Here is a 12,397-nt window from a genome sequence, read left to right as displayed (position 1 = left end):
GTACTAGGAGCCCTGGTGGAGTAGTAATTATGTGTTGTATTACTAACCACAAAATCAGAAGTTTGAAACCATCAGCTGCTCTGCAGGGAAAAGACAAGGCTTTCTACTCCTACAAAGAGTTACAGTCTTGGAAACCCACATGGTTTTCTCTTGATGACAGTGAGAGAAAATGTCAGTACTGCACAATCTTGGTACTATACCCAAAGTAAAACAAAGTAACTTCTATCAAGTCAATTCCTACTCATAGTGACCCTATAGGACAGGTTAGAACTGCCCCTGTGGGTTTCCAAGACTGTAACTCTTTATAGGAGTAGAAAGCCCTGTCTTTAATATGATATAAAGTTTTTAAATCAAGAAATGTGAGTTTTTCAACTTTGTTGTTGTTATTATTTTTTTTCTGGGGAATCTAGATCTCTTGAATTTCCATATGAGTTTTAGGATCAACTTGTCAATTTCTGCAAAAATGCAGCTGGGATTTTGATAAGAATTATATTGATCAATTTGAGGACTACTGCTACTTCAACAATATTATATCTTTGATTATATAAACATGGATATCTTTTCATTTTATTGGGATCTTTAATTGCAACCATATTTTAGTGTGGTTTATTTATTTGTTTTCTATTCCTTTGATTGATGTGGGGGATAAAGGAAAGAGAATTCAAGGATGACTCCAGTGTTTTTTGTCTGTGCCTCTGGAAGCATGGCATAACTATCATTGAAGACAGTTTTGGGGGTAATTATCAGAAATTCATTTGGGGACATGTTAAACCTGAGATGTCTACTAGACATCCAATGGACGATATTGACTAGTTGTTGGATATGCAAGGCCAGAGATTGGGAGAGAGTTCTTAGCCAGAAGTATAAATTTGGGAATCATTATCATGAGACATGGTGAGATGAATGAATATAGCAAGAGAAAAGAGCCAAGGACTGAGCCCAGGGGTTTGCTAAAACTGAGGAATCAGAAGAAAGGAGGAGAAGGAGAAGTCACCAACCAAGGAATAACCAATGAAGTAAAAGAAACCAGAAGTATATGGTGTTTTGGAAGCCAAATTTAGAAAGGGAAAGAAATGATAAAGTGTATGTACTAAATGCTACTGAAAGGGCAAATAAGATGATGATTGAGAAATGACTATCAGGATTTTGATAGCTAGTAGTTGGGGACCTTGAATAAAGCAGTTTTGATAGAGTGGTGGAAAGGAGAATCTAGCTAGAATAGGTTTAAGAGATGTCTCTGATGAAGGGAGGAATGGTAGTATTCAAGTACTGACAACTTTTTTGAGAGGTTCTGTGGCATAGAGAAGACGTTGGATTTTCTGCAAAATCAGGAGTTCAAAACCACCAGACACTCTGTAGGAAAAAAAAGCAACAGGGCTTTCTACTCCCGTAAAGAGTTACAGTCTCAGAAACCCACAGGGGCAGTTCTAATCTGTCCTATCCTATAGGGCCACTATGTCTTGGCATCGGCTCGATGGCAGTGTGTTTGGAAGGAAGAATAGGTGGGTGTAGATATAGTTAGACATGTGGTTCCTGGCTGTGTCTGTTGTGATTAAATAAATTAGAAAAAGTTGCAGAGATGTTTCAAAGCCTTTTTCATCTCTTCCTTCCCAGGAACCCCCAGGACCAAAGTAAACATTTTCAAACATCACAGAACCTATTTAGTATCTAATAATAGACAGAATTCTGGGTAAGATGAACTCATTTTAATGCATCTTTTGAATGTGTTTACAAATGACAGAAAGTTCAAAGAAAAGAGGCACTATCACATAAGCAAAGGGAACCAACAAAAATTAGTTCAGTGTCTCTTACCTTCTGACACTTACCATCCTATGTAATATTTACAAAAACCTTATGGGAAAATGGAAGCTTCAAAGAATAAGGTGACTTCTTTGAGGTTATTTGGTCCACCAGTGAATAATAGAGCAGGATTTAATCCCAGCTCTTCACATAAGGCTTATGTTCATTTTGTGAAGGGAAAAGTAGCTCAAGAGTGACAGGAAGTATCAAGAGGGAGATGAACTCTTCCAAACCACCAGCTGCTCTGAGGGAAAAAGGCATGGCTTTCTACTCCGGTAAAGAGTGACAGTCTCAGAAAGTCATAGGGACAGTTCTACCCTGTCCTATAGGGTCACTATGAGTCGGCATTGACTCAGTGGCAGTGAGTTTCGTTTAGTTTTTTGGTTTGTATTTGTGATGAGAAAAAGCAAGGGTTTCCTCAAGTCGAAAATTCACGGCCCAAAGCCACAACTGAGACCTACTTAGTCCTTAAACAAATTAAAAACACTGAATTATTTTCCTAGGGTTACAATAAACAAAGTATCACAAATTGGGTGGCTTAGAAGAACAGAAACTTGTTGTCTTACATTTCTTGAGACCATTGTTGTTGTTGTTATTGTTATTGTTGTTAGATAGAGATTGTTCCATTGTTGAGGCCACTATATCAATCTTGTGAAGGGAGGGTCTTCTTTTTTGATGCCACTCTAGTTTACAAACATGTCCTGTTGAAAGGACTGGTCTCTCTCCTGATAGCATGTCTAAATTACACGAGACTTGCTTCTAAGGAACATTCTGGCTGTACTTCTTCCAAAACAATTTTGTTGTTGTTCTTTTAGCAGTCCATTGTACTTTCAATCTTCTTTGCCAGCATCATAATTCAAATGCATCAATTCTTCTTTGTTCTTCCGTATTCAATGCCAACTTTCACATGCACACGAGGCATTTGAAAATAACATGACTTAAAGGCCTATACTTGTATTAATTTCCTTTTCTCAACAGTTTTTTAAAAAAATTCTATACCATTGGCTAAGTTAATAACAGTACCAATAGAATTACATTATGCCCCAGGGGGATGATTTATAATATTCTCTATAATAAAATGACAATAATGTCTCTAAAGTGAACCAGAGATGTATATAATCCATAGATATTTGAATGGTTTTTTTGGCTCACACTTCATTCTATCCCCAATCTAAGAACAATTAGTTCTTATGACATGGTCCTGCTTGATGCTCACCCTCATGAAGAGATCACAGAAGATATAGGGGCTATAGCCAAATGTGGTGAAGAAACCAGATGGTGCCTGGCTGTCAGAAAGAATAGAATCCGGGCTGAACTATGGAAATGTATGATATGTGAATTATATCTTAATAAAATTATTGGGAGAAAATATGAATGCAAAATACACATGGATTAAACCTCTGGTGAATCCCCTCTGACCATAGACCAGGGATATGAATAGCCTTGATATCGTGCAGAATGCATGGGAAAGTTCATTATTAAAGGTTCAGTTAGGTTAAAATTTAACACCTTATCATTTGATCTTCCTTTTGACCCATTTTAAATTTGGTCTAGTTTGTAATATTTTTTCCTTTCTTTTTGATTGAGATTTTAATCTGTCTTACATTCTTATTGTTGTTAGTTTTGAAAAACTGTTTTTCTGTGTATGAAATTCAGAATAGGAAAATCTATAGAGACAGTAACTGGATTAATGGTGACTTGGGTGTATGGCAGAAGATTGTGGGGGCGGGGAGCTAATAGCAATAAGTACAAGAATGAAGAAAATGTTCTAAAACTGGTCGTACCAATGATTACACAATTTTTCTTGATGTGATCGAACTATTGAATTGTATGCTATATGAATTTTATGCCAATAAAACTGTTCTTTTTAAAGAATAGCATCTGGGGTCTTAAAGGTTTGTCTTCAAAATAAGCAACCATCTAAGTGAGGTACCAACTAAAACCACATGGAAGAAGCACATCAGCCTGTGTGATCTAAGGACTATAAATTTAAAAAAATCCAAATTCGAAGGAGGTAATGATATCAGAGCTTAAATTGTGAACACCTGGTTTACTAAAGGCTAAGGATGACAGTGGAGGCCCAAGTCCCATTTGCAAGGTCCCCACATGGATAAAGCATCCATCAAATTCCCTCTGACCATAGTTGAGGGATGTGAATAGCCTTGCTGTAAGATAGAGAACATTGTAAAGTCAATTATGGAAGATCTAGTTAGGTTAACCACCACTTGTCTGTCAGTCTGTTAGACTGTGGTGGCTTGTGTGTTTCTGTGATGCTGGAAGCTATGTCACTGGAATTTCAAATGCCAGCAGGGCCACCCACAGTGAACAGGTTTCAGCAGAGCTCCCAGACTAGAATAGACAACAAAGAAAGACTCAACTGCCCCCTTCAGAGGAAGTAGCTGCTGAAAAACTTATGCATAGCTTCAAAACACTGTCAGATACTGAAGGCTTAGTGAAGGAAGCTGAATATTGTAGGAGATACTGCCAAAGGATGAGCCCCTTGGATAAGAGGGCACTCGAAATATGACTAAGGAGGAGCTGATTTCTTGAGTAGAGTTGACCATGGGGACATGAGTGGGAGAAAGCCTGTGGGAGTATAGCCTTCAGGATCTTCATTTGCTTATGGAGAATGATTCAGGGTAAGAAGAAACCGTTGCAAAAGCCTGCTAATGATTGGAACTTGGAGTATGTCATGTATGAATGTAGGAAAATTGGAAGTCTTCAAAAAAATGAAATAGACAGTATAAAGATCAATATCTATCTGCCTTTAAGAAAATCCAATCAAGACCACTATTATTCGAATTTATGTGTCAACCACAACAGCTAGTAATGAAGAAATTGAAGACTTCTACCAATGGCTTCAGCTGGACATTAATCAAAGATACAATCAAAAGTGTATTGGCTATTGACAATTGGAGTGCAAAGGTTGGAAATAAAGAGGAAGAAACAGTAGTTGGAAAATAGGGTCTTGGTGATAGAAATGAAGCTGGAGATCACATGACAGAATTTTGCAAGACCAACAACTTGTTCCTAGTGAATACCTTTTTTCTATAACACAAAAGGCATGTGGACACATGTAGACTTCTCCAGAGGGGACACACAGAAATCACATTGACCATATCTGTGGGATGAAAAGATGGAAAGACTCAATATCAGCAGCTAAAACTGGGCCAGGGACTGACAGTGGAACAGATCATCAACTACTCATAAGTAAGTTCAAAGTTAAACTGAAGGAAATGAAATCAAGTCCACAAGAGCCAAAATATGACCTTGAGTCTCTGTCACTTGGATTTCAAGAAATCTCAAGAACAGATTTGCTGCATTGAACACTAATAACAAAAGACTTGATGAGCTGTGGGAGGACATTAAGAACATCATTCATGAAGAAAGCAAAAGGTTATTAAAAACACAGGAAAGAAAGAGACGGGCAAAAAATAAACAAAAAAATTTTAAAGAAACGGGCAAAGCAGATATCAGAAGAGACTTTAAAACTTGCTCTTAATCGTAGAATAGCTAAACGAAATGGAAGAAATGAAAGTCAAAGAAGTGAATAGAAAGTGTACAAATATCTAGAGTTAAAAAACATAAAAGAAGAACATGGTCAGCGTATGTTAAAGTGAAGAACGCAAGAGAAATTCAAGACTTGAGTTGCAATATTGAATGATTCTATGGGGAAAATGTTGACTGCTGCCGGAAACATCAAAAGGAGATGGAAAGAATACATAGAGGCATTGCATCAAAAAGAACTACTTGGCATTCTACCATTTTAGGAAGTAGTATATGAGCAAGAACCAGTGGTAGTGAAGGAAGAAGTTCCAGGTGCAATGAAGGCATTAGCCAAAAAGAAGGCTCCAGGAATTAATGAAATACCAAATGAAATGTTTCAAAGGTCTTAGGAAGCACTGGAAATATTTACTTATCTATGCCAGGAAATTGGGAAGACAGCTAGGTGGCAACTGACTGGAAGAGATCCATATTTGTCTCCATTCCAAAGAAAGATGACCCAACAGAATGTTCAAATTATAAAACAGTATCATTGATGTCACATGCAAATAAATTTTTGCTAAAGATCATCCAACAACGGTTGTACCAGTACATCAACAGGGAACTTGAGAGTGTATTCAGAAGAGGACATGAAACAAGTATATCATTGCTGATAGCAGATGAATCTTGGCTGAAAGCAGACTACCAGAAAGATGTTTGTTTGTGTTTTATTGACTATGCAAAGGCATTCCACTGTGTTGATCGTAATAAACTATAGCTAGCCTTGAGAAGAATGGGAATTCCATAACACTTCATGGTGCTCATTTGGAACTTGTACATGGATCAAGAGGCAGTTATGAAAACAGAACAAGGGCTTAAAACCCTTACGTGGTTTAAAACCTGGAAAGGTGTGTGTCAGGGTTGTATTCGCTCACACACGTATTCCATCTGTATGCTGAGCAAATCATCAGAGAAGCTGTATTCTAAGAAGAAGAAGAAGATGGCATCAGGATTGAAGGAAAGCTTATTAACAACCTGCAATCTGCAGTTGACACACCTTTGCCTGCTGAAAGTGAGGAGGACTTTAAGCAACTGCTGATGAAGATGAAGGATTGCAGCCTTCTTCAGTATGGATTACAACTCAATGTAGAGAAGATCAAAATCCTCTCAACTAAGCCAATAGGTAACATCATGATAAATGGAGAAAAGGTTTAAATAATCAAGAATTTTGTCTTGCTTGGATCTACAATTAATACTCTTGGAAGCAGCAGTCAAGAGATCAAAGAGAGGTTGCATTGGGTAAATCTGCTGCCCACGACCTCTTTAGAGTATTGAAGAGCAAGAATGTTACTTTGAGGACTATGGTGCACCTGCCCCAAGGCATGGTATTCTCCATTGCCTAGTATGCATGTGAAAGTTGGATTTTGAATAAGGAAGACCATAGGAAAATAGATGCATTTGAATTGCAGTGGTGAAGAAGAATATTGAAAGTACCATGGAGTGCTAAAAGGACAAACTGACTGTCTTGAAAGAACAACCAAAGTGCTCCTTAGAAGCGAGGATGGTGAGACTTCATTTTACATACTTTGGACATGTTGTCAGGAGAGAGACCAGTTCCTGGATAAGGACATCATGCTTAGTAAAGTGGAGGTACAGTGAGAAGAGGAAGGCCCTCAAGGAGATTGATTGACACAGTGGCTCAAACATAGAAACTATTGTGAAGATAGCTCAGAACTGGGCAGTGTTTTGCTCTGTTATGCATAGTGTTGGAACCAGCTCAATGGTACCTAACAATAACAACAGTTAGGTTACCTTATCATTTGATCTCCCTTTCTACCCATTTTAAAGTTATTTCAATTTTTAATATTTGCTGCTTTTTTTACTGAGGTTTTTCTGTTTTATCTAGTCATATTTCTTGTGGCTTTTGTTTGTATGTTTGCATCCTGTTTGTGTTTTGTATGATTTCTCTGTATATGAAACTCAGGATAGGTGTATCTATAGAGACAGTGACTGGATTGATAATTGCCTAGAGGGGCATGGTAGGGAAAGATGGGGAGCTAACAACAATGAATATGACAAGGAAATATTCTGAAATTGATTGTAGTGATAACTCTACAAATCTTTTTTTAAAGATCATTTTATTGGGGGCTCTTACAGTTCTTATAACAATCCATACATCAATTGTAGCAAGCATATTTGTACATATATTGCCATCATTATTTTCTAAACATTTACATTCTATTTGAGCCCTTGGTATCAGCTCCTCTTTTTACCCTCCCTCCCCCTTTCCCATGCTTGTGACCCCTTGATAAATTATAAAATATTATTATTTTCATATCTTACCTGACCGCTGTCTCCCTTACCCCTTGGTTTCTGTTGTTCATCCCCATGGGGAGGGGGGTGGGAATTATCTATCGATCATTGTGAACGGTTCCCCCTTCCTCCTCTCCACTCCCCATCTTCCCCCTACCATCCTAGTATCACGACTCCCCTTTCTGTTCCTGAGGTGTTTATCAGACCTGGATTTCATGTGTCCTGAGCTCTTATCTGTACCTGTGTACAGGCTCTGGCCTAGCCTGCAGTGAGAGGCAGGATTGGGACAAATCTTAATATAATTGAATTATTAAAGTGTATGGTGTGAAGTATATGCCATTACAACTAATCCAAAAAAGAAAGAACGAACGAAAATACCATGGCTTGGGTCAGCACACCTTAAATCTCCTGTTGCTAGGAATCCAAATTCAGGGTGTCAGCCATGTTTATTCCTTCTGAGGTTTGAGATAGGATTTGCTACATGCCTCTCTCCTAGTTTCTGGTAATGGCCTGTGATCCTTGGTAACCCCCCTTGCCACATTACTACCATACCTCCATGTCTCTGTGACTTTTCTCTTTTATGAGGACACCAGTTTGATTAAATTTGGACCCACCCAACTGATAACATCTTCAAAGGCACTATTTCCAAACAATACCATGTTTACTGGTACAGAAGTTCTGGCTATATCATATCTTTTGGGGGACACAGTTCAATCCATAACAACCCATAATACCCATTGTGGAGGCTTGCTTTCTCCTCTGAACATGTGTCTTTTCGAGAGAAGACCTTTATATCTCCAACAGTTGTGAAACAAATGTGATGCAGATTTTCAAAGAAGAAAAATGCAAAGGCTGATTCTTCCTGATTACTAAGCATTGCTAAATTCGTTCTCGTAGATACATCAGTTATTGTTGTTGCTAAATTGGGTATTGTTGCTAAGTTGGTTATTGGGGATGACCGGGAAGGTGTTGGAGTGGCTATGGACATTGAAAGAATTCTGGAAAGGATTCATGGAGGAAATGAGTATAAAACAGTTTTGAAGGAGAAATAGTTCATCTCTGGGATTACTTGGGTTAATATCTCTAGCATGGAAATTAGAATTTAGATAGCAGCAGCCTAATCTGGTTTGTTGTTCAAAGCTCGTGGACATTCTGTGGAGTGACCCCAGAGGCAAAAGAGGCTGCTACCCAAACAAAAGCCGAGGAGGAGGCTGTTATTTTGGACCAGATGTTACATCCAAGATTCTTAATAAATACCATTTGAAGTTGCTTGTTCGTTCTCATGAGTGTAAACCAGATGGTTATGAAATCTGCCATGACGGGAAGGTAAGTTGGCTCTGTTGCTTATGTTATTACAGTTATTCTTCCCACAAGCACAGTCTTCTCTTGACTGAGTGTGTTTGACCCAGAAGCCCATGGGAAGATATCTTCCCTAGTGCCCACACAGAAAAAGAAGACTGCAGGGCTCACATAAGTTGTAGGAAGGACTCCCACTGCCCGTACCAGTGAGAAAAAGTTAGCATTACAATACTTTTCTGGTCTTCCCTTATCCCAGAGACAAAAGTTCTGGAATTAACTGCATACACAGAAAGGACTCAGTCTTTATAATTCGTAAAGTAAATCTCTAGAAAGGTGAGATTAAGTAGGTACTTAACCTCAAAGAAACAGTGAAAGGCATCAGTGAAGTGATTTCCTTTCTTTCAACTTTAGCACTTTACTTGTGCAGGGTGAGTCACAAAGCACACTCCCCTTCAACTGGTGGAGTAGATGTGTTAGTCCAGGTAGACTGGAGAAACACTCATGGACATTCATATGTGTATAAGAAAGAGCTTTAAAATATACAAGAGCAATCGAATATTGAGAAAACAAGTCAGTTCAGATCAAGACCATAAGTCCAGTATTAGCTCAGATGTCCGATACCAATCTATAAATTCCTCTTCAGACTCATGAAACACATACAATAATGCTGTATGCAGGATGATCACAGGCCATTGGGTGGGAAGTCATGGATCCAGTAGTATATATAAGCATCTCAGCGCTGGCAGGCATCTCCACATGGCTCCGACAGTTCCCAGAACTTTGGCTGCATCAGGATAGCTTCATGTGGCTGCTTGTCAGAAATGTCTCACAGGGAGTGAGCGTGTGTCCCACCTCCAGCGAGCTATTTATCTCCTTAGCGCCTCCAAATGAGGTCATCAAGCTGTGACCTGATTGACACGCTAAACTCCACCTCTTCACTCTTAATTCTCTCAAGTTGACAACAGATTATGAAACCTACCACAGTAGGTGATCCCTTCAACTGGCAGAGTACAGTAGGTGATCTTCAGTAATTGCCCACAGTGGTCAGTGTAGCCAGTCAATAACATGTAAGATGCTAAGCTCCTTCAGGTTTGTCTGATAATACTAGAAAAGAAAAGGACTGAGGAACTGATTTCCTGGGATGATTGGCCTGGGATGATTCTTTGTCTAAAAACAAACAGGACTAAATAAAAATAAAATTGTTTAGTGTTCCATTCTATTTTAACATGATCACTTTTCTTAATTTTATTCATCCATTTGAGGCTCATATTAATGTGTGAGATGGGTAAGGCAAGTATTGGGGAGGGTTTCTTTGTAATAAGGAAACTATCTTGATCAAAGGGTTTTTTTTGTTGTTTTTATGATCAAAGGTTTTATAGGAAAATTTTGATAAAAAAGGAGAAGGTGCTGAACAGAATTTCAAATTTTCATGGACTCCAGACATTCTGGAACCATGGAGGCTGGATGAATCCCCAAAATATTGACCAGAGATAATTTTTAAATCTTAAACCGAGACGTATCCCCTGCAGTTTTTTTTTTTAAACAAACAATCGTTTAGCTTAATTAGTAAAGAATATCAGCCTTGAGTGCTGTGTTCTTTTAAGAACTATGTAAATTAATATGCTTGACGGTAGCAGCTCGAAGATTAGATAAGCAATTTGGCGTCAGTGAGCGTATATGAATGGGGAAGGAACAATTGGGAAAAGGAGAGTGGTCCAACATTCAAATTGAAGAATGTGATTAATGTCACTGAGTTGTACAAGGGAAAATTATTGAATTAATATGTGTTCTGCTGTGCACATTCTTAACAATAACAAAATTTTTAAAATAAATAAACAGAAAAGAGCGGTAGTCTTTAGTGGCGTATCTGGACCTAAGCTAGCTTTCCCATCACAAATGAGTGGTATCATCTCACACTTCACCGGAGTCCCAAGGTTGGTTCCTTCCCAAGGTGGGGCCGGTGCCCTTTACTCTGGCCACTGTTTCATTGCCTTTCAAACACTGGTTTTTAGGGGTCCTAAACTCTCTAAATTACTCAGCTCAAAGCAAAAGGAACAAAAAGAGACACTGGACAAGTTTCATTTTGAATGCTCAAATATTGTCATTTATTCTCTTGGAAACTTAGAATTTGAAAAACTAAATATTAAGAAAGATTCTAAGACATGGAATTAAAATTATTCAAGGGGGCTTCAAAAAGTTCATGGAATTTTATGGTCTTTTCATTTCAGTTTTTCACAATTTTTGGAGCCCCCTCATGCACAGGATGTCAAGGCCATGCACTAGGGGTATGGAATGATTGATAACAGTGGTTTTTTTTAAGTCTTGTTTTACTCTGATGGAATAATAGGAAATCACATAAGACAGATAATTTTCTTTGGTTATAAAATGTGTTTGATTTTTTCTTTTTAAGAATTTATGGAATGATCTTTGAGAACTGATATTACATGAACCTTTTTTCTTTAACCAGGTTATTACCGTGTTTTCTGCGTCTAATTATTATGAAGAAGGAAGCAATCGAGGAGCTTACATCAAACTTCGTCATTGTATGGCCCCTCGATTTATCCAATACCAAGTTACTAAGTCAACATGTCCAAGAACTCTTTACCAAAGGTGTGTATACCTTAAGGAGAAGCCCCAGCACTAGCACTGGTAGCTAACTAAAGCCAGTCTAGAGACTACGAGCAGATACTTATGGTTACTTATTAATAGAAACAAAATGGAGATGGCTCCAGGTACCAAGTAGTGAATGTGCCCATATTTGAAATTCAAAAGAACAATTTTTGACTTGTACAACTTTTTAGGTGGATAAAGAATTTAACAACCAGGTACATTCCCTAATTAAATGGAAATAAATGAGGGTCCCTATCCCTTTTATCCCTCTAACCCACAACCTTGTCTTCTTCCCAAACAGCCCAACCTTGTCTTGCCTCTTTCTTCTCTGCTTTGAGGTGTTTCTGCCTAAAATAGTCATGATGTTTATGCCTCAAATAGTTGCATCTCTCTCTCAATGTGATGGCAGTAATAGCTGATCTTCCCCCTTTCCCTATTGTAACATTATGTTAATTTTTTATTATAAAACTAGTGTGTTAACTGTTAATGAATGAAACAATCCAAAGATCTATAAAGAAAATATTTATGATTTTCTCTCTTCCTACTTCTTAGTAGTTCTTTTCTCTAGAGATAACTAAAAACAAACAGCCTAGGGTAGACCTTCCTACCTCTTACCCTTGCATCTGCAAATTAGATGAGCAATGATTCACTTAAAAGCATTTTTGAGCACCTACTATGTGTCAGGTGTTGTATGTAGGCACAGGTGCTATATATAGCACTCAGTCCAACAATGTCTTTAAGACACTCTAGGTTTTTAAAAATCATTTTATTAGGGGCTCATACAACTCTTATCACAATCCATACATGCATCAATTGTGTAAAGCACATTTGTACATTCATTGCCCTCATCACTCTCAAAATATTTACTCTCCACTTAAGCCCCTGGCATCAG

The 12,397-nt window shown here is 38.1% G+C and overlaps 1 protein-coding gene across 1 annotated transcript in view; it reads left to right on the top strand.

Moving 5' to 3' along the window:
- Positions 1 to 12,397, top strand: part of PPEF1 (protein phosphatase with EF-hand domain 1) — a 155,147-nt gene that overhangs the window by 125,298 nt on the left and 17,452 nt on the right. Inside the window, exons 14-15 of the mRNA XM_013006490.3 lie at positions 8,737 to 8,922; positions 11,363 to 11,505. Of these exons, the coding sequence (XP_012861944.2) occupies positions 8,737 to 8,922; positions 11,363 to 11,505 (329 nt within the window). The remainder of the gene's footprint in view (positions 1 to 8,736; positions 8,923 to 11,362; positions 11,506 to 12,397) is intronic.

The sequence above is a fragment of the Echinops telfairi genome, unplaced genomic scaffold, assembly GCF_000313985.2.
Source record: "Echinops telfairi isolate 266 unplaced genomic scaffold, ASM31398v2 ScPeMD7_53;HRSCAF=182, whole genome shotgun sequence".
NCBI classification, from domain to species: domain Eukaryota; kingdom Metazoa; phylum Chordata; class Mammalia; order Afrosoricida; family Tenrecidae; genus Echinops; species Echinops telfairi.
The sequence above is the reverse complement of the archived record's forward strand: the minus strand, read 5'-3'. Positions and strand labels throughout refer to the sequence as shown.